Source organism: Paralichthys olivaceus, chromosome 17 (genome assembly GCF_024713975.1).
Source record: "Paralichthys olivaceus isolate ysfri-2021 chromosome 17, ASM2471397v2, whole genome shotgun sequence".
In the NCBI taxonomy this organism is placed as follows: domain Eukaryota; kingdom Metazoa; phylum Chordata; class Actinopteri; order Pleuronectiformes; family Paralichthyidae; genus Paralichthys; species Paralichthys olivaceus.
In genome coordinates this window covers 1,906,556-1,927,800 of record NC_091109.1, presented here as the reverse complement: position 1 = coordinate 1,927,800, position 21,245 = coordinate 1,906,556, and the positions used below count along the sequence as shown (strand labels likewise).

At 42.8% G+C, this 21,245-nt stretch overlaps 2 protein-coding genes across 2 annotated transcripts; both read right to left on the bottom strand.

Annotated features, from left to right (window-relative positions):
- Positions 1-1,823: 1,823 nt before the first annotated feature.
- On the bottom strand, positions 1,824-9,777 carry LOC109629511 (zinc transporter ZIP12). The gene is made up of 13 exons (XM_020087255.2): positions 9,599-9,777; positions 8,524-8,823; positions 7,555-7,923; positions 7,272-7,479; positions 6,983-7,110; positions 6,717-6,888; positions 6,206-6,378; positions 5,966-6,121; positions 5,697-5,777; positions 4,277-4,349; positions 3,975-4,133; positions 3,699-3,886; positions 1,824-3,027 (listed from the first exon to the last, which is right to left on the bottom strand). The coding sequence occupies exons 1-13, from the start codon at positions 9,599-9,601 to the stop codon at positions 2,899-2,901; spliced, it is 2,139 nt and encodes a 712-aa protein (XP_019942814.2). The 5' UTR covers positions 9,602-9,777; the 3' UTR covers positions 1,824-2,898.
- Positions 9,778-10,509: 732 nt separating this feature from the next.
- On the bottom strand, positions 10,510-21,117 carry mrc1a (mannose receptor, C type 1a). Its single transcript, XM_069513018.1, has 30 exons — positions 20,830-21,117; positions 20,319-20,720; positions 19,388-19,561; positions 18,787-18,942; positions 18,584-18,697; positions 18,312-18,452; positions 18,050-18,232; positions 17,488-17,645; positions 17,266-17,382; positions 17,056-17,171; positions 16,733-16,881; positions 16,057-16,256; positions 15,846-15,961; positions 15,675-15,756; positions 15,446-15,590; positions 15,317-15,355; positions 14,735-14,901; positions 14,533-14,597; positions 14,326-14,426; positions 14,098-14,237; positions 13,773-13,881; positions 13,486-13,652; positions 12,784-12,889; positions 12,468-12,700; positions 12,200-12,365; positions 11,942-12,094; positions 11,746-11,862; positions 11,333-11,491; positions 11,225-11,257; positions 10,510-11,127 (listed from the first exon to the last, which is right to left on the bottom strand). Exons 1-30 carry the CDS (start codon positions 20,897-20,899, stop codon positions 10,895-10,897), a joined length of 4,311 nt encoding a protein of 1,436 aa, XP_069369119.1. The 5' UTR covers positions 20,900-21,117; the 3' UTR covers positions 10,510-10,894.
- Positions 21,118-21,245: the final 128 nt, after the last annotated feature.

The window sequence follows — 21,245 nt, the reverse complement described above, 5'->3', positions numbered from 1 at the left end:
GGGGCAGTGAAACACATAAAACCCTGCCCCTCAGTGTTGAAAGTTGTTTTTTAAAGGTGACAGGGAGCAGGAGGATTAAAACTGTATAGTGACGACTTGTTATTCTCAAGAAAGGAATGTCAGGCTCTGAAAAGACTAGTTTAAAGGGGAACAACACTGTGAACTTAGGCACTGACTAAAACAAGTCCACATTATTAGCTCCTGATTGAATATCCTCACTCTTTTATATTTAAAAGAAGCTGAACCCAAGGTGACATCCTGGAGTATCTGGTTTTATTTGGTTAAAAACCCAAAGTAAGTCCATTCACAATGATATAAAACAGCAGCAAAACTTCAAATTTGAGAAGTTACAACCAGACAATAATTATTTTTGTTCATTTCATTAAGCAGCAACTGTGTTAAAAGCTGTGTGCTAAAAGTTTTCTGTCTTAGCAACTTGATTAAAGTGAGTCTGTCTGTCATTCAGTCAGTTTTACAGCTGTGATGCACAGACCAGACAAGCTGCAGCTGAGCTGAGACAAGTTTTACACCATAGTCACTGTGTCTCTGAAGTTGTGTTGTCTGCTATCACCCTCTAGTGGTTTCATGTGCTGTGGTCATTTAAAGGGGAAACCACTGTTTTCCCTCAACACATCTTGATCAGTCATGGTTACTTCTCTTCAGCCTCTGGAAACATCTGTCTGATGAACTGTTGGTCCTGGAGGAAGCTCTCCAAAGTCTGAAAAATCAAATCTGATGATTGATGACACCTATTCAACTTAGGACTGGTTGCTACAAACTTCATTAAAACACAAACTGTGTGGAGATTGAAAGATGTGAGATTGTAGATGGTTTAACCAACTACTAATATTGAGTTGCATTGTGGGAAATGAAGGAAACTGTAGAGCTAGAAGTCAGAATAGCCCAGTATGTGTTGTTTTAGCTAAAAAAAAGTTGGTGCACTGCTAAATAATGAAGTACTTTAAAGTAGAGACTAAATCCAGGCTGAGTTCAGGTTTCAAATAATTAAGAAACTATTGTGAAATTAAAAATCACCGTATTCATCCTTTATTTTTTACTTAATTCTGTGTCTTTGACGTCACACGTCCTGTGACCATGCACAAAAATGTCTAACCAGTAACTTAAGATCCCGTGTGGTATTGTGACGACAATAACAGGTGCAGTGGATCGTATTCAGTGAAAACCTTCTCAAATCAAAGGGAGACATTTATATTTCTTGTTTTGTGTCTTTCTGTGTGTTCTGCTGCCCTGATGACCCTGCAGCAGCCCCCTCCCCCGACAGGTCTCTGCTGAGCAAGTGAGGATACTCCATGTTCACACCAACATGCCCCAGATAACGAGCTCTTCCTTCCTCCATCCTGGCAGCAGCTGCCTCGAAAAGATGCACACATGCCAGAAAATGCCTCTTTAGCGCAAACAAGCAGATTTACACAGAAAACAAGCCATCAGGTCTGAAGCTTTCCTGGATATGCCACAGGGGACAACAGCAGAGTTGCTAGAATAAGAGAAAATGCTCGGGACTTCCTGCTATTGTCTTAGCATTTCTCGGGAAGTCGCAACGAATGGCGTCAGCTCTTTCTGATGTGACAGTGGAATAGTGTCACGACTCCGTCAATGTAACTGACTTTGCACTTTGTTAGCAAGCTTAGGATGGAAAATTCACATAATCACTGTGCACATTCTGCAATGAAATTAATCCTCGGCACAAATAAGGCTATTTACTCAAGAGAGCAGCAGAATTTAGTCACAACAAGCCGATGTAAAAATCCGCTTAGCTCACTCATTTGCTCGATATCACAAATCCAATTTTATGTACAAATAAGTTGATTTACTGCGTTTCATTTATTTCATTACACTGATGTATTCATCGCATTCTCTTCTTCAGCCACCTCCTTCTGCAGGCCCACTCTGGCCGGTGAAGAGCGTGCGTGCGTGTGCTGTGTGGGCCGCATCGCTCCAGAGCTTTGCTGTCTTCTGGAGCGAGCGTTAGTCATCCAGGTTGGTGGATGGAGAGAACAAATGGCTCAGGTGGGTGGAAGTGGCCTCATGCTGGATCGCAGCAGAGAGGCCTCAAAAACAAAGAGCGATGCCTCCGAGATGAGACGCTGAACCGGAGCGATGCTTCTGAAAACAGCTCTTCAGAGAAACAAAGTATTTTGAAGCAGCGTAAGCCTTACAAAGAGGAACGAGTCCTTTTCTGCACCTAACGTTCTCATTAAGCCAAAGTATATTTATAGGTTGTTTAAAGTGAGATAATGCTTTATTATGGGTCTGCAACTTTCTAAGAATTCCTCTGATGCTTTATAAAGTTTCCTGGAAAGCACTACTGTTTCTTTTGTGAGTAGTCCAATTGTGTTGAAGGACAAATCTAAATAATTGGATTATCTCTTAAAGTAAAATCAATTAATTGGAACTGTACTGACTGAAAACTGCCTTGAATTTTCTTAGAATTTGTAAAAGATTTCACTGGAAAATATTCAGAAATGTTGCAGAAATGACGAATAAAGTGTTAATGAATCACTATATAAAATAAAACATCGTACAAAATCAACAAATTCCCCACAAGACCGTAACAGATACGCACAATTGCGCTTGATGCTCCCACATAAAGTGTTTGAGCTATAGTCAGATACAGGCCCCCATGACACTTAACAAAAATAAATCATCATGTATAAAAAGAAATGTTTACTGCAGCCTCCAGCTGAGATTATGACGACATGAAATACTCACCAATAATAACCACAAACTAACACTTGCACAGACAGTTGTTTGTGCACAGCAACAGATAATAATCAACTTATTTAAAAAAAAAAAGAATTCAAAAACACTAGAAATCAGGTCAGCAGTTATTTCGGTTCAGACCCTGCATGAAGAGACACTGTAGGTCAGGTGTGCACTTTAGAATTTGAGTTCATGTTCAAAGAGCGCAAGGAGCAGGAGACAGGACCAACCCATCAACAGACCCAGGTTCTGCAGGAAAAACAGGAGACACGGTTTGTTGGTCTTCACCCGACTCATCTCTGGAAGCTGATAAACGAAAGAAAAGAAACATCAAGATTTTGACAGAAAGAAGGGATCCACTTTTCGTTATTAGTTTTCTTAATGTTGAGAAACGCCATAAAAAGGTAAAAACAACAAAGCTTTACTTTCTAAATGTCTCTGACAGAGAACAAAGTCAATTCATTCCTTCTACGTGTAAATCTTAAGCAAAGTGCTTTTCAGACATGAGGTCTGGAAAATTGGGTCCGTATGTGTTCCAGACTTTGATTTTTTAATGTATGAAGAATGCAGCAGGAACAGGAAGAGCATGCAGGACGCAGAACGTGATGTATGTATTTGTGTTTACTTTAATGTGTGTAACGTACAATGTGTGACAATGTGTAGCATCTAGGGATCTCTCGATCAAAACAATAACTAAAGACCTAGTTTGTTGACATCGTGAAGCAGTGTGGGATCATGGGAGTTGCTGATGAAAGCTATCAGACTCAATTTCCATGAAATGTTGTTGTGGGGATGAGACATTAAAAGGAAACTATTTTATTTTGGAGCAGATCCAGGATTTTTTCCTCTTTAACATGAAGGTTTAGAGCGTTAGCCTTGGCAGAGGTTCATGCACCTTCTATTTTTTATTGGTTCTGGGATCTGTTGACATTAGGAAAAATAAAGAGCATAAGCAACCATTAATAAAGCTGCCTTACCATTTCTACCAGTGACAAGTAGAGGAAAATCCCTGCAGTGACGGCGAAGATCCACTGCTGCACGTCTGCCTCTGTAGAAACAAAGAGTCCAATGAAGAGGCCCATGAAGGCCGTCAGAGCGCTGAGGAGGTTCATCAGCATGGCCTTCTTCACCGAGAGTCCAGAGCTGAGCAACACCGCAAAATCCCCTGTGAGACACAAACCAGACGAGAGAGGTCGCTCAGTCAAACAGCTTCCAGTTGAAAACACAAACAACAGGCAACAGTGACCTCTCACCCATCTCATGCGGGATCTCGTGGCACAGGATGGCCACGGTGGTCGCCATTCCAGTCTCTGCTGAAAAGGAGAAGGCCGCCCCGATGACCAGGCCATCGGCAAAATTATGGAGGCTGTCTCCCACAATTACCATCACGGCCAGCAGGGGAACCCCCTGTCCTGGGAAAACAAAAGCGAGGCTGTGTCATCAGAGCTCATCCTCAGACCGGGACAATCGCTCTGTCATGCCGGGCGACCCATTACAAAAGTGAATCACATATTCATCCGGGTGCAATCGTGCAGCTCGTACTCCGGGAGCTTACGCTGATGTGAAGGCCTCCTCGTGTCTGCATGTTCAGGAGATATTTCTGTACACTCCAAGTCATCCACCGGTCCCTGCAGGATACACATGATTATTTACAAGACAGAGTTTGAACCCCCTTGACCTTTTATTCTAATTTAGGAAATGAGTTAAACGAACAGGCTCGGATGAGGCAAAACAGAAATAGAATCAATTTATTATTCTCAGTTTAGGAAGTTGTGTTTCTGTCTGGGTTTTGTTTGATTTTATTAAGCAGGATTACGCAAAAGATACATCACTGATTCCTGTGACATTTTGTGGAGCAGTGGGGCATGACTCGAGGAAGAACCCATTCAGTTTTGGTGCAGATGACATTGACATATAGTTTAATTTCCTACAACATACTAGAGTCATTTTGTGTTTGTGTTTTTGAGAGTTAACAGCTTGTATGCTAATGACATCAGAACCTGATGAGGATCTAGGTCCTTGTTTGTAAAAGCAAGTTTTCCTCGTAAGTGACTGAAATGTTCCAGTATGTGTTCAGCTACATGATTCAAGTGTTTTCTGAATGATTCAGTGCTTCTCATTCTCCAACATCCTACATGTCCTGCTCCTTCACTCCCTCCCACGCCGCTCTTCATCTCCTCTTATATAAAAGCCGTACTGGAAAACTCATTTGTGTAGATTGAAGTTGTTTTATTTCCCCCTCCGTAAACATAAATTCAGTAGATTCACTTCTTCTTTTAAAGATGAGTTTGGGATCAGAATTGGTCCAGTGTGCTGAACTGTGTGGATGTACTCTAACTGTGAGAGGTGCCCTCCAGCACAACAACACTGGTGGAGGAGTAGTGTGGGAGTGGGGCATCACTGAGGTGATTGGAATTATATTATGTTTAATAACTGCAGAGTGATACAGCAGAGTCAACAACTGTTACACAACATTCAATCGTTTTTATCTTATTTTAATAAGCTCTGTTGTGCAGGAATTTAACTTTTGTTTCTGACAGAAATAAAATGTGCTCTGCTCTTAAAAAAGTCACAACATTGTGTCGGGGAGGAAAATAAACATGATGTGATGAGTTCCTTTTTTCATGGTAACTTAAGTGGCTTTACTTTCGGGTACTTTCGCTTTTACTCCACAAAATACTGTTCTTTCATATCTTCATTTTTACAATGCATAACGTTATTGGTGAAGCCAATCTCTTCTGCAGCAGCAGCACTCACCAGTGAAGGAACATCTAAAAGGGATTAGGGAGAAGCCATCGCAGAGACTCAGTCATAATGTCGAAAATGTATGTGGTACTTTTACTTTGACATATATAATACAACTCTCCAAGATCTGCTTTGTTACACTCGCTTTTTTACTCTATAACTACATAAATTATAGTGTTGATAACAGGGATCAGGACTTTCCTCTAAGAGCAGATAGTGATGACACTCACCAGCTGTATGGTGGAGATGGACTTGCCTCTCTGTGACCGACCATTACAGTTGAGCTCCAGGGGGATGTCACTGGAATGACCCTGCAGACAAAAGAAAGTCATGAGACCACCGTCGCTCACCTGCACAATCACGACCACCTCCAAAGTATCACAATCTGCTTACAGGGACTGAACATCAGCCACAGCTTCAGCCCCTGTCTCGTGATTTACTATGGAGGGCTTTTCGGGTCATTCAAATTGATGATGGTTTATTAAAAAACAAATCTTACGTGGCCATGAGAAGGAAATATAAAGGAGAACATTCTTTCAATAAGGAAAAAGCCATAAATCCCAGCGATCATGCCAAGAATCTTCCACAGATACTCCTTCCCTTCAGTGTGTTGCTCGTCATCACTGACATGAGTGTGGCCATGGAGGCCCAGAATCTCCAGGGAGACAAAAAAAGAAGAAGGGATAAGACAGTTTCTCCGAGGGCATGTGGTTGTTCATAATAGAGAGTTTAATGGCACCTGTGGAATGAGGTGCAGGAGAGCGTCTCCTGACAGGGTTCCCACCGCCAGGCCCACAAACAGCTGCAGGATGAGCGTGTACGTCTCCTGGCAAGAGTTGAAGAAGATCAGGCAGATGCCGAACATGGAGCCCACAGTGATCAGCAGGACGGCAGCCGTGCTGTAGCCATACTCTGCAGGTCCGAGAGGGAAGGTCAGAAGGTAATTTTACAAGTTTTTTTAACCTTTATTTATTTGTTTTCACTGAACAAAACCTATAACCACAAGTTATTTGATTTAATATTACTTTATACGCTTTTATTTCTTATGTTGTCTTTTTCTTTATAATAAACAGCATACCTTATTTTCCAAAGCATAAAAACACAACACAGGAAATACAATGAAATGATATTGTGTGTTTCAAATGATGGCCTAAAGTGAAATATTTAATGCAAATACTTTACTTTGTTGCAGTAGCTCTATACTGTATGCTGTGGTTTGTATAGGGGAACAATGAGGTACAGTGTCTTACTCTCCAGAGCAGTGGGCAGTGATCCTCTTGTTTTTGGCTCTGCAGACTCGCAGGCGTTGCTTAGCAACTGCTGAATAATGGCCGGGCAAATCTGTCTGAAGTGCTCCTTGGAAATGGGTGAATGAGGATCCAGGGCAAAAATATCCACCAGCTGATTAGTTGAAAAACATACCTGTACAGATTCAAAGAAAAAAGACAAGACCAGGGATGAGTCTGGGTTCAAAAAAACAATATTTTAGACTCATTTGATATTTGATGAGCCTCACCTCAGCCCAGTCTCTGTTTTTTGCTCCAGTTTCATGGTTACAGCCTGTGATGCTCCGCCTCTTCCTGTCGTGAGAGAGAGATGCTCCTTCCCGGCCTACTCCCAGCTGATGAAGCAGCTCCTCCAAGCCTGGGAGGAGAAGAATAAGAAGAAGAAGAATCGCTGGATTAAATACTGAGGTCAGATTTATCGAAATGAGTCAGAGTTCCAGGTTTGTTTATTTGTGATTTTATGGGAACATGCAGCTTTATTCTGCATGGATTTGATAATATAACAATTTACTAACTGACCTGTGATCTGCAGGTTACTTGTGCAATTCAGGGATTGAAAGATGTAGTCGGTGAAGAAGGCAGGTAACGGTAGATTCGTCCGTCTGAAACAGTGGCCCTGCAGGATGTGGCTGATAATGGCTGCAGCCACTCTGGGCACAGAGGACTCGCCAGCACCTGGATATTCTTTGACGTCAACATCTTCGAGTAGATGAGCGGCATCGATGCACTGTGGGGTCAAAGGTGAAATGATCGTATCTGTGAGTGCATACAAGATAGATTTCCTAAATAACAAATCTCTTACTTGCACATTACAGGAGGTTTCTTGGAGGTTGGAGGGGTGGTAGTGCTGGGTGATGACCTGCAGAATACTCTGGGTTTCACTGAGTGACAGGAACTGGTCATCCTCAGATGGGTGTAGATTGGTGAGGGCCAGGAGGTAGAACTGATAGTTCCCAGATGAGGAGGAGGAAAGAGAGGAAAGGGAGGAAAGGGAGGAAAGGGAGGAAAGGGATGAAGAGGAGGAAGAGGAGGCAGCATCTGACACACACAGATCGCGCAAGTTAATGATGTAGTACAGCAGAACAGTTGAGATCCGCTGGTAGTCGTCCTCAGTGAGGTAAGATTTCCCATCATCCTCTAGCACAGAGAGGGCTGTGTCCGGTGTCAGGCACTGGAACAAGAATAGTAGGAACATCAGAGATATTTTAAGGACATAAAGTGGCAGAATATCAAGTCACGTGAGGCTTATAAAATATTTACATGTGAGGGGGAAAAAGTGGAAAAGAGGCCAGCTTGATAAAAGGCCCATTTTCTCCTTGCACACACGAGACACTGCTTAGAAAATGTCCAGCATTGTGCTGTTGAACTTGGATACGAGCCCAACTGGACCCACACAGAAAATATAGAAAGTTTGTTGAGTGGGTGAAGCACCGGTCTTTGTTAGACGGAGAAGATTATTCAGCAAACAATGCTGGAAAGTAGAAAGTTGCTCTGTTAATTTCTAAACCTCATGTCAAGGCTCAATAATCCCACTGACAGCTCCACCTGCATAAACATGTGAAGTACCTCGAACTCATTCTCTGGAGTTTATTATGTCAAATGTGATGGATAAAGCCACTCAGCATGAATGCCCCATAGAGGTCAAGGACTTAAGCCTCCACATTCACTTCGCATTCCACCCATAACAAGCACATTTCATGGAATAAGCAGACAGGAATGGAGTTGAATGCATGATAAGCATTCAGCCTACTGGGTGTAAAGAAAGGCGTACCTCGTCGCAATTGTCTTGAGAGGTCCCTGTTTGCTCTGCACAGTGCACCGCCTGAAGAAGCGTGGAGATCAGGACCCCGGTTTTGTTCCTCTGGAGCTGAGGTCCGTCGTCCGTCCCCGGGGGAAGATCCAAGGCCTTGAGGGCCTCCTGCAGGTACCCCCAGTCCTGCGCTTTCACCTCCACCACGCTCCCCAGCAGACAAAGAGGTAGCAGAAGCAGCAGAAGAGGTGGACCGCTCCTGAAGTGCATGTTCCTGCGGGGGACGTCCGAGTCCCTCGAGCTCCTAGGGCGGGCTGAGGGCTATGAGATAACAAATGAGAATGTGAGACAGACTGCGAGAGAGAGAAAGAGAGAGAGAGAATTTTTTAATCAAGGTGAACGAGGAGATCACGGAGCAAAAGCCTCTAAAAAAAGAAGAGCGGCGGATGTGCTCTTGCTGAGGGAGGCATTAATAATAGGCCCGCCAGATCTGGTGCATGGGGGACAGGAAGGCTCGGCACCCTTCAGCTGCGTGGACCCTCACTGTGCCGAATGGTCAGCCAAAGCCCGGGCCCCTCGGACCACAACAAAAAGATTAGTGCAGGCAAGTGAGAGAGAACATGGGGGCAGAGGGAAGGGGCATGAATGGGGAGACTGTGGAGAAAGTGAGGCAGACAAAGATCCACATTGAAAACAAAGAAGTGAGGATCAATCTGCACAAGTTTTATTTTAATGTACACTGCCAGTTTTATTCTATGCATTAAACCAGTTTCATTATTTTAGCAGCATCTGTTGTTTGTGAATATCAGGAGCTGCTGTGTGAGAGTGCATGTTGTGTGTTGACTACACAAGCCCACATGTTTAAAACACTGGTGACCTTCAAATCCATCGTTCCTCTTCTTCTCTATGATCTCTGAGTCATCAAAGATCAAACACGCAGAACAAAACACGCCGAGCTTTCCCGCAAACCCTTTCCAACATCCTCCCACGCATCGGCAACCCGGCGAGTCAACTCAACCCAGCAAAACACACGAGGGCAGAACTGTTGCTAAAAGCTGCAGTGACACCTGAGATACAGAGGATGAACCAGGCTTACCATTATCCCCTGTGCTCCTCTCAGCTGCTGATGTGGCTGCAGGTTTGTTTTCCTCCTCCTCTGGTCGGGGTAAACACAGGATCCGGTCGATTCTCTGGCATCGGTTCTGTTGGTAAAACCCTCTTTCGAGAAGTAATAGTTGAGTAAGCCCCAGAGGATTAGTTGCGACAGCCTTCGAGCGCTGCGGTTGCCATGGAGAGCACTGCCTCACTTTCAGGGTGAGGTGAGGGGGGCGGCCGGTGATTAAAGAGCAAGATTTAGAAATCTCCAAATTCAACATCCTCCTGTAAGATTAGAGTTAAACAGGGACCAATTACAGCTTTAAAAAAGATCTCATCACCTAAATGAAGGAAATCCTGGCTGATGGAATTTGCTCAGGTATTTTTCCTCCTCCAAGGAGGTTATGTTTTGATTCGATGACACAAACACAAAGATTTTCTTTAACTCGATGGAAGTGTAGGGGTATTGACCAAGGAAGAACCCATTCACTTTTCAAGCAGATTCGATAAAAAAGTTTGGATCCAGTACTTTTTTTTCCACTTTCTTGAACATTGTGAGATGTTTTTTTTTACTTCTATTGAAAGGACAAATCAGACATAATTAAGGGACTGATATATTTCAATGTGTGAAGATTGGTGCAGGATAATTAAACTTAAGGGGACAGTTCAGCCCTGGCAACAGAGTTCGTTTAGCAAGAAGGTTTAAGTCTCACTGTAACGATGTTTCAGGTGTTAGGCCCATTACATTTGATCAGGAACTTATTTCCACGATCTTCTTGTTTGTTTCTGTAATGAAAATTGCTTTAGTCTGCTATTGATGTCTCATGTATCTCGTCACAGTTGCATCAATTAGTGATGAAACATTGTTGCTCTGTTTTTGGTTTCTTAGAAGACAAAACGAGCAAAAAGGGGTTTTGTGTTTTTAATTGTTTTTTATTGAACATCTATTTACACTGTTGAGAGCCAGAAATAGTTTGATGAACACATAATGATATCAAGCAACTCAGTTAAGCAAGATTGAAGTAAAAAATAAAAACACATCTTAAAATTCTTACTTTCTTATTTAATCCACAAATGTTTTTTGTTATGTTGATTGGTAAACGTAAAAAAAATCTGTACACATTTGACAAATCATATAATCATGTTAATTTTTATCTTGTCTGTAATTGGCTTAGTGCAGTGCCATTTTTGGCAAGAGTTAATGTGTAATGGTCCTGAAAATCATTATTTCTGATCCAGTCCAAGTGATCTGAAATGAAGTACGGGTTATTTTCATTTTGTCGATCACCACGTCTTTCTATGCTTGTTCATTTTGCTCGATGTTGGCCACCAGACCCTTGGTGTCGACAAGGGCTCGGATCGGATTGTTGAAATATAACTTGTTGTCGAAGGTGTTTTCTCCAAAGACAGGTGTGGGTATCTGTTTACGGAAGAGGAGGAATGCACCAAGTCCAATTCCAGCAATTACAACCAGCACTACGGCCACAGTGATGCCAGCCGACCCATGAGAATTTTCTTTTATGACGTGTGCTGAGGAGGCAAAACACAAAAGTTTTAACATTGATTTATTTATAGTTTGAAATCGGAATCATCATCTGCACTAGATACCGAAGATAAAATAACTTACCAACGGATGGAGGCTTTTCTGTTGGTGTAATAACTGAAACAAACAAAAACGATTGCTCACTAAAAGTTATTGATAGGACAAGTGGAAATTACACTTCATTGAACTTACTTTTTGTTGTTTTGCAGATGTAAGACCTATATCTGCTGCAGCTGTTCGAACTCCACAGTCCAGTGTCAGAATTGATGTCCACACACGAGTCGGACTTTGGCATCCCCGGATTCCAGTTGGTATAGTCCAAAACGCTGTTATCAATCCACATCCACTCACCTAAAACAGAGAAACTTGTGTCACCAACAACAGAGCCCCCACACGATGCTCTGATGTTTTAGTAAATTCAGCTTTTTACGAGAAATGGCTATATTCATCTTTAATGTTGTTAGTAAGAGACTAGTTTATTTTCAAATCAATCACATTACAGCCAGTGTTGCCCCCCCCCCCCCCCCCCCCCCCCCCCCCCCCCCCCCGCCCCACCCCTGGATCCACCCCTGACATACATTAACTTTAGTATAAGCCACGCTCACCTTCATGGGTCTTGAAGAGGCCGATCCAGAAGGTTTTGGCACCGTCCTGCAGGAGTTCCAGGTTCTGTTGTATGAACCGACCCTCCTGAGGGTCCTGAATACTCGCCAGAGATGCACCTGAGGACCACAGACACAGTTGCATTCTGTTAAATATGCATTTATCATTTATCAGTGGACATTTCTTTTAATAACATACCCATTTTCAGGCATTCGACGGAGGCATGGGCCCAGTTGGCCACCAATGCACTGCGGAAGGAGTAACAGTGGCCTCTGAAAGGAATCCAGGATATCTGGTTCTTCGATTCCGGACAGCTGCCAGGAAGCTGCGGCGGCTCAGTGGGAGCGATGTCTGAAAAGAGACAGGAGACGGCATCTTGGTCTCAGGAGCACACGTCTTGTGGTTTGATTATGTGCAGAATAAAGTGCATGAAAACCGCCGGAGGCACTGTCTGACCTGGTGACCTCTTGCAGATGGAGTAGTATGTGTTAGTGCAGGATGCAGTCTTCCACGTTCTGTCCACATCCATATACACACAGCCGTAATTGTTTTTAGGCTCATCACTTCCCCATTTGGTGTAAGACAGTAACCAGTTATCGACCCACTTGAACCGACCACCAGTCTGTGAAAAAGAAATCACCACTTGCATTAATGAAAAGAAAGAAAGACACTCCTTGTCTCAGTTTGAACTAGTGCTGAAGAATAACTGCTATAGGTTCTTTACCACATTGTTGTTGAGGCCAATCCACACGGGTTCATTGTGCTTGGAAATCTGCAATGTGATGTAAGCCTCAGTTACAGGGTCCAGGATACTGGCCAGATCTGCATCGTCTGCTTGGCACTGCCTCCTCGCCTCGTCCCATCTCATCTTCTGCATCACCAGTTTGTAAGAATCATTGCCGAGCTTGTAGAACACCTTCGGTGACACAGTGGTGGGTGGAACGACGATCTGAGAATCTTTGTGAACAGCACACATCAGTCGTGAGTCGCGATCATATACAAAACAAACTGAAAATTAAGCGTGCTTGTGTTTCACTCACCGATGTTTCTTTTGCAGATGAAGCCTTTTTTTGCCTCACAGTCTTCCACTTTCCACTTTCCTGTGAGTTTCGAGACGCTGCGCACCATGATCACACAGTCATACTTCTGAAAATGACACATCAGTACAGCTTGGTTGTTCCATTTTTCCTCACATCTGCTTTATTTTTCAAAAAAGATAAGTGCATTTCTATAAAAATGAAACGTTTAGATGACTGATGTAACTAATCAAAGCATGGAAGTATGGAAAATGTTCACACACACATATTTTATGGGTTTAAGCATCAAATTAAATCAATTATTGTACAATATATTTTGTAACATAATTGATTTATTTGGCTCAGTACTTCTATATTCGTTTAGGATAAGGAAGGGTCTTTGGTGGAGTTGATGGAATCTAGTGACAGCAGCAGCAGCAGTGTCATGAGAATGTTTGTTTTAAAGATTTTTAAAGATTCTTTTTTAATACATTTTAAAGCCGAGCCTGGTCTGGCCCCCACTCATTTAACAAATGATTATAGATATTATAATACTAACTCCCTGTGATCTTCCAACTAATGCTCGCTAGTACGTCCCAAATAACGGCTGGCAAGTTTTATTGTTATTATTATTATTTTGATTTTCTTTGCAACTAGTCTACAAACCAATGGCCGTGAGATTATTGATAGTGTAAGAGAGAGTTTGGTGTTAGAAGCAGAAATAACCTCAAATGAGAATCGTCCGTCCGGCGCAGAGGTCGGGTGTCCTTTGGCCCAGTTGGTGTAAGAAATGCCTTTACCGTCTGTCCACACAAAGTGCATCTCCCAGTTCACATCATTCATGCCGATCCAAAAGTCTTCATTGTATCTCAGCATCTGTGTCGTTAGGAAAGCTACAAGGGAAGAAACAATTATTCTTGAAAACTTAAATCCCAAGGTTGCGGTTTATTCATGAGACTTTCAAAGCACTTTGTGAACTGTAAACCTCGACCACTGGAGCTCGTGTTGCTCACCTTGCTCTTTGTCATTGACGATAGAAACCAGATTTCCTCCCTGGTTTGTGCAGTAGGTCCTGGCGTCCTGCCAGTTCTTATTGTCATCACTCGTAACAATTTTGTAGCACTGTATAAACAAGATGAGTCTGAGGTGTGCGTTGGAACAAGCACATGGAAAGTAGATAACCAGACAACATACGGGAAACACAATTTACCAGGGACAGATTTACATCATGCACGTGGGAAAGTTTAAATCCTGAAAACCTTAATTAAAGATAAGCACATGATGAGTGTCAGCATTGTTTTGAAGCAATCTGTGTCGCATACAGTTACGTGCATGTACCTTTCCTCTAAAAGAAAGCCACTCTGGTGCACATCCTCCTTTAGGAACCATGGTGGGAGCCATTGTTGTATTTACAAAATTGCTGCTTCTTTTGCAGAGAGAGGGAAGCTCAATACCACAGTTGATATCGTTCCAGTAGCCTGTGCGCAGAGGACGATGAATAAATAATATGAAGATTTGTTTTTTTACTAAATATCGCTATGAAGACTTTCTCTGATTTAGACTCACCCATGCCTTTGTATATAGTCACACAGTTTTCATCGTTGTTGGCAAAGTTGGGCTCATTGTGTTCCCATGCAGTGTAAGTTACAGGGGTGCCGTCCAGCCAGCTAGAAATGGAAACATAAAAATAAATATGAATAAAAACTCATAACATTCACATTCCTGTCAAAAATGTCAGATTGATGTACGGTAAATGGCCTTTGTGTGATTTACCTGAAAGACTGATCCAAATTCACCACCATGCCAATGTAGTACTGTCCATCTAATCCTTTCAATATCTGTACATAATGGCAAGAGATGTTAAATCAAATACAGTCGTCATTACTTTTGCCAGCAGATAATTGAGAACAAGTGAGAACATGCTGCTGTTTTAAAATCCAGTGTTATTAAATAAGATATTTTCTGAATTCCTTGCCAGTTTCCAGAGGAACTTCCTCTCAGTCTCCCCTGTGATCACGGCAAGTTCGCCAAAGTTTTTTTTGCAGAAGGCTCGAGCAGCTTCCATGGACAGGAGGTCAGGGTTGATGAAATACTGCGTTGTATCGTTGTATATGAGCCAGCCATCTTCTGTGGTGTTGTATACTGTAAATGCGGAAAAATAAACAGCCCCACGGGTACGGCATTTAGAATTTACAGAAAGATTTCTGCTTATGTTTTTCATGTGGTGTCGGAACAATAGGAACAATTTGTTCCAGACAAGGAAAACTCATTTGAGCGTCCCCGCAACTCAAAAGACTCAAAAGTTTTTATTCAATACTGCCAATAACATTTGTACTCTCAACATATATTTGCAAATTAAAATTAGGTTGTGACATGTCCATGTGAAGTGACCTTGATTAGATAAAAATGACTGATTAGCAGTAACCCTGAGGTAAAGCAATATCTAGTAGTTTTAGGAAATGTGTTTGTGCAACTCTGGACAGGTGAAAAGAAAACAGTGAAGAAACGAAAATTAAGAGTTGAAGGCTGTTTTGGTGAAAGTGCTGCTGAACCGTACCTATTGGAGCATTGACAGGCTCCGGGTTGGGAGTCACACCTGAAAACACAAGAAGCATGAAAGAAGGAACAATGGCACAAAACCCTGATATTACATAAATCACTCCATGTGAAGCAGATCTCCTTTTACCTTTGCGTATCTTGCAGATCCAGTCATTGTCGAAGTCACAGTGCCGATCATTCCAGCTGTGTCCGTAGTAAGACTGGACTTCCGCACAATGTTCATTGTCGTTGTAGTTGTTTGGCTCTCCATAGCTCCAGCTCTCAAAGTTGTTCTAGATCACAGTTGTTGGAAATACAAGTTATTAGGATGACAGTGATTGAAATATTGTAGTTGATAAGAATGAAGTGCTACATACAGGAGACCCATCACTCCACACGAAACCTTGACTGGTATCCAGGGAGCTGAAACCAATCCAAGCTGGTTCAGAGAAGTGATACCTGTAGAACAGAAGAACACACATATTTACTACATGAATTCTCAATTAACTTAAAGAATTAGACATGCACAAGCTGGTGAGTTAACATACGATGCATCTCTTAGGTCGTCCTCGTCGTGGATGCTCATCAGGTCCCCACCAATGGCCCTGCAGAAGTCCCGTGCTTCAAACCACGTTTTCCTAAGATTCCTTTGTCTTCTGAAAATCTTTTTAATGAGTGAAAAGGCACAATGTGTTAGATGTTATGGTGGCGGTGTAAAAAAAAAGATTTCTTCAGATTAGTGAAAGTTTTTCCTCTTACCTGGAAGCAGAAGTTCCCTGTGGCGGTAGGGATCCAACCAGAGGCACAGCTCTGGGCCGGGGTGGTGGGCGGAACCGTCGTCACTGTCACACCATCTGCTGGTTTCTTGCAGATGTATTTCTCCTTGTTGCTGCAGCTGACAACATCCCATAATCCGGCGAAAACTCCAGTTGTCATGGCAACGCATCCTTGTTTTCTGTCTTTTGTTAAACACAGAGAAAGAAATGGAAAAAATATATATTAACAAGCTAACCTTCAAATTGTAAAGACTATCACCAGTTGTGAGTGTGCACTAAATTCCACGGCAATCAAGCCAACTACAAATGTTAGGGAAGTTATTAGCGAGTGTCATTTTGGAACCATGAATGGCACAAACATAGACGGTGTCTCCACTTCCTATCATTGTACAAAAATGAAGCCAATATTTTCTAGGTATAGCTGCTGCCATCTGACGTTTTCTGACGTCATTTGGAGCCAGAGTCTGCACAGTAGCAATCGTCGTGTGGAGTCGTGCTATTGAGGTCCCGCCGATACACGGGCTCGCGAGTTAGTAACACAGAGCCAAGCACAGTAGCTAACATGAACATAATTTATACGTGCAGGTATAAAATGCAGTATATAACACAAAAGGCATTAGGAACCCTGGTTACACTGTACAACTAAAGAGAAGCTGTACCTGGCATTCCCACGTTGAAATGAGTGAACGTGACCTTTCTGCTGGTCGTCCATTGGAAAGTGCTTATTTCTTTTGTGTTGGACAAACCCATCCAGAAATACTTCTCCGGTCTTAAACCCACCAAACTGACCAGGAAGGCACTCTCATATCTGCATGAAAGAAGAAATTTTAGCAATAATACAACTTGATGATGATTCTGAATAAATCTCTTCTTTTAGATTAACCTTCCTGACATAGTAAAACTAGTATTTCAGATCATTTAATAACTGAACAATGGGGGAAAACATTCCAAATACATAAGACATGAATGGATGAAAATATACCTGTCACCCACATCCACCAGATGTGCGCCGGACTCGGAGCACGTCTGCTTTGCATCATCAAAAGTTTTCGTCTCTGCTCCGATGTTGTAGCAGTAGGAGCCAAACCTGATGGAGCCCTGATTGATGACGACATGAACACAAACATAGTGAATATAAATATGATCTGAAGGATTTATTCTACGATTCAAAGTAGATATGTGAATCGCTCACTAGCTTGCACCCAGGGTTGGCCTCCTCTTGGGCGCCCTCAGGTGGTTTCGTGGAGGCCCTCTTCTTACAGATGTACCCGAACGTCTTTTCACACATGTGATCTGCCCAACTCCCCTCCTGTGTGAGCAACACTGAATATAAAAGCTGCAAACACGGCCACTCATATGATAATAAAATGAAATTATAATTTGCTCTGTGTATTCGGTGAGTGATGGGTGGTACCTTTCCGCTGATGAGAACACAGTCTTCCTGGAGGTTGGTGGCGTGAGAGGGTTCATCTGTTTGCCACTTGGTGAAGGTAACGTGGGAGTGATCGGACCATTCGAACAACATCTGGTTCTTCTGATCGTTCAGGCCAATCCAGAGCACATCTGTCGGCACTATTGGCACATACACATATTCATGGAGTATAGTCATAGGGAGTCGTTCCACGTTTGGTCTCCTCCGAATGTAGTTTTGTTGTTGCCCGTAAAAATATGGACGTTCACTTTCTTTCTGAGAGTTCAACAAGAACACTGATGCCAATCTCGTTCCTGTACTTTAAATATTATACATATCTTAGACATATCTTCACAAGATTGATTAGCTTAGCTTAAGATTGGAAACAGGTAGCCTGGGCATGTGTGGCTTTGCTCAAAGCTATAGAGCAAACAGGGAGGACTTAAAGATGCACCTTATGAATCAAGAATTGTCCAGGGAGGTTTGATGTATTTCTGTCCCCACTGTATAAACTGTGGCCCCTTCATGTCCCCTGATTTAGAAAAATGTTTCTATGCACACTCACAATATCCAGATTGAGATATGACGAAGCTCTGCTCCTCTATGTTGTGAATGCTGGCCAAGTCTCCTCCCTCTTTGTGACACGCAGCCAGAGCGTCCCTCCACATCTTCTTACTCCTGTCCAGGTAGTAACAGTTACCTGCGTAAGGAACCCAGTGACTGGGGCAGAAGCTGGGCTGATCTTTGCCTGTAGACATACATAGAATATATTCAGCTGAATATTCGGAACATGAAGACTACACTCTGAAAACAAAAAAAGTTTTTACTCGGTGGAGGAAGCAGACTGGTGGAGTTTCCTTTGCGACAAATGTAACCGAGTTTCTTGGCGCAGGCGCTGCTCTCCCACTTTGAGGCTTTTCCAGCATTGAGGGTTGCACAGGTAAGTCCAGGCTCTGATGACGGATGACCTGTTGGAAACATATGTTCAGTTTTGGGGGACAACTTCTTTTAAATGCGTCTCCCACTTCACCTCTCCGCTTTTGCTGTTTGCTGTCACATCATATTGAAACATTACACTACAGTATTCTTATTCACTCACCTGGGGCCCAGTTTAAATATCTAAATGGGTTTCCATTACTCCACTGCCACCCGCTTGTAAAATCCAAGGAGTTCAGTCCAATCCACATAGATGTCCCAAAAGCATTTGTCAACCCTGTGTCAACACATGCATTACAAAGCTATTAACATCCTACATTATAACACTGCGTGGTATGAGAGGATGACACAAGGTTAATGTCGTACCTGAGATGTACGACTGCTCGTGCAGCTCGACGATGCTGAGGAGGTCGGCTCCCTGCTGCTGGCAGCTCTTCCTCGCCTGATGCCAGGTCAACACTGACTGTGCGTTCCTCTGATACTGAACCCCAGTGACTGGGTCTGTGTCCCAACCTGAGGATGCTGGATATGGGAAAGAGAAAAAAAATCATTCTCCTCTGTACTTGACCTGAATGAATTTTAAGGACCATTAAAAGTCTGAATAAAATCTCCTCATTCTTATCTAGAAATTGCTTGGGTTTTGCTTCTATTGTTAAAGTGACTTTGCTTTTTCCCTTCTCTTTCTTTCCTGCCCCAGTTTTAAAGCAGAGTCAGGGGAATGACAGGCCAACGCGAAGAGGAAAACGAGGACAGTGCTGTGTTGACAACTCATAAGAGGAAGTGGGAATGTTGTTCTGCTGGGGAGATAAACCTGTCAGTACTGACCTCTTTGGTGAGAGATAACAAAAAAAAAGAAAAGTTAATGTGACTGACAAATAGACGTAACAAGCATTTCAACAATCCCGATGATTACAGATGTTGAAGAATCGTAGACTTCTGGGTGGAAACATGTGTAACTTGCACTCACTTTGGGTGGGACAGAAGCCCCACTTCTTCACTTTATCGTAATCCCTCTCTGTGGCGCACCACAGGTGTCCGTCTGATCGACCGTCCTTCGTGCACTCAGCGTACCACTTCTCCAGAAACTTGAAAGGGAACTGACAGGGCTCTCCAAACGAATTGCCCCCTATGGTGAAAATCTCTGAGGAGACAGAAAGAAAGTGGATATGGAATCATTACACCAAGACGTGATTGTCTGTGTTTTTCATGGATGTTTTAAATAAGGTTTTTTTGGGAGATGCGTCCTGAGGTTTCTGCATCTGTCTTGGCTGTTTTGATGATTAGATGATTAGTCCAATAATCAGACTACAGATTTGGCAGGATCCTTCTGCAGCCTGAAAAAGGTCAGGCACTAGCAGTGAGTCCCGTTTTCATTTAATACCTGAAATGATCTTTTAATTATTTTTTATACTCAGATCATTGTAATATAGATTTTTATTTCCATATGAAAGAGAGTGATATAATAGAACATTTAGTTGTTAGTTATATATATCTTTCACAGACCCTTATATGAAATGTATTTCTTCTATAGACATAAAACCCCCTATTTGGTCTACATGGCAGTAATTTTAAATTGACACCTTTTATATTTTTAGGTATTTTGCCATCTGAGCATGGCTGCAGTGGCTCAGGAGGTGTAGTGGGATGTCCACGAACCAGATTCAATCCCCAGCTGCTCCAGTCCCTGACAGATGTGCCAGCAGCGTGTGTCTGATAAAACTGCATATAAAATTTCTGCATGAATGTGACTGTGCAGATGCAATATTAATACAACCCATTCAGCATGGAGAAACTATGCAGATAAAATTATGCATTGTAAAATTCTGTTGAGGGATTAAGTTTAAAAGACACTGTTGACATGATTATGGCTTTGTCAGTTCTAGACCATGACTTCCTACCTTGATACCCCTTTGAGCAAAGGTCTCCCAGAGTGCCAAATATCCTCCAGCGACTCCAGAGCCCCGAGCCTTTGTAGATCATTATGCTCCTCTCATTGCGGTTGCCCCAGTTTAAGTGCAGGTCCTGGTCTTTAAGGCCAAAGAGAGTCTCATTCTTGCACTCCCAGTGCTGGAGGTCACTGCTCTCATCACATTCATACAGGAGGACCTTCACCCAGTCTTTAATCTCTGTGGCCCCCAGACAGAGCTTGAGGGATAGGCTGAGAACGCGCGACTTGGAGGCCCAACGAAACTGCTGCTGCTTGGAGTGAGGATCGCAGGTGGCGACAGTCAGCGAGTTGGCGCTCTCCACCTTAATGCACTTGTTATGGTTCTCGTTGAAAATCAGAAAGGAGCTGCTGTCTGGAAAAAGAACCAAGAGCTTCATAGATTCACTTTTGAGATGATCATTTTACTCACACACACACACACAAGATGAATAGACAAAAAGAAACGTGTCAGGGGTACGTACCTATGTCCGCAGTGATGCAAAGGGCTTGCAGGAGACAGAGGATCACAGCTAAACCTGAGCAGGGTAACATTATCCTTGATGTGTGGTTTACACTCAGTGGTGGATGAGGTGGTGCGAGAGTTTTCCAGTCATGAGAGAGGAGGTCTGGTGTGTGCTTAGGTGTGTGACATGAGGCAACAATGACACAGGGACATGGCACTTTCCCCCCTTAATCACAGTGATGGATATCCTGTCACATGGGTTGTTGATGTTGGTCAAACGACAGCAATTTCACGAGCTTCCACAGAGGAGAGGAAGACAGGAAGAGGGAAGCGAGAAACGGTGTCACGTTGTGCTCAGGTTACGAGCATTGATCTATTTTTAACAAATCAAACACACAAGTGCTACTGATTGATGAATATTGGGAATTTGGGCTT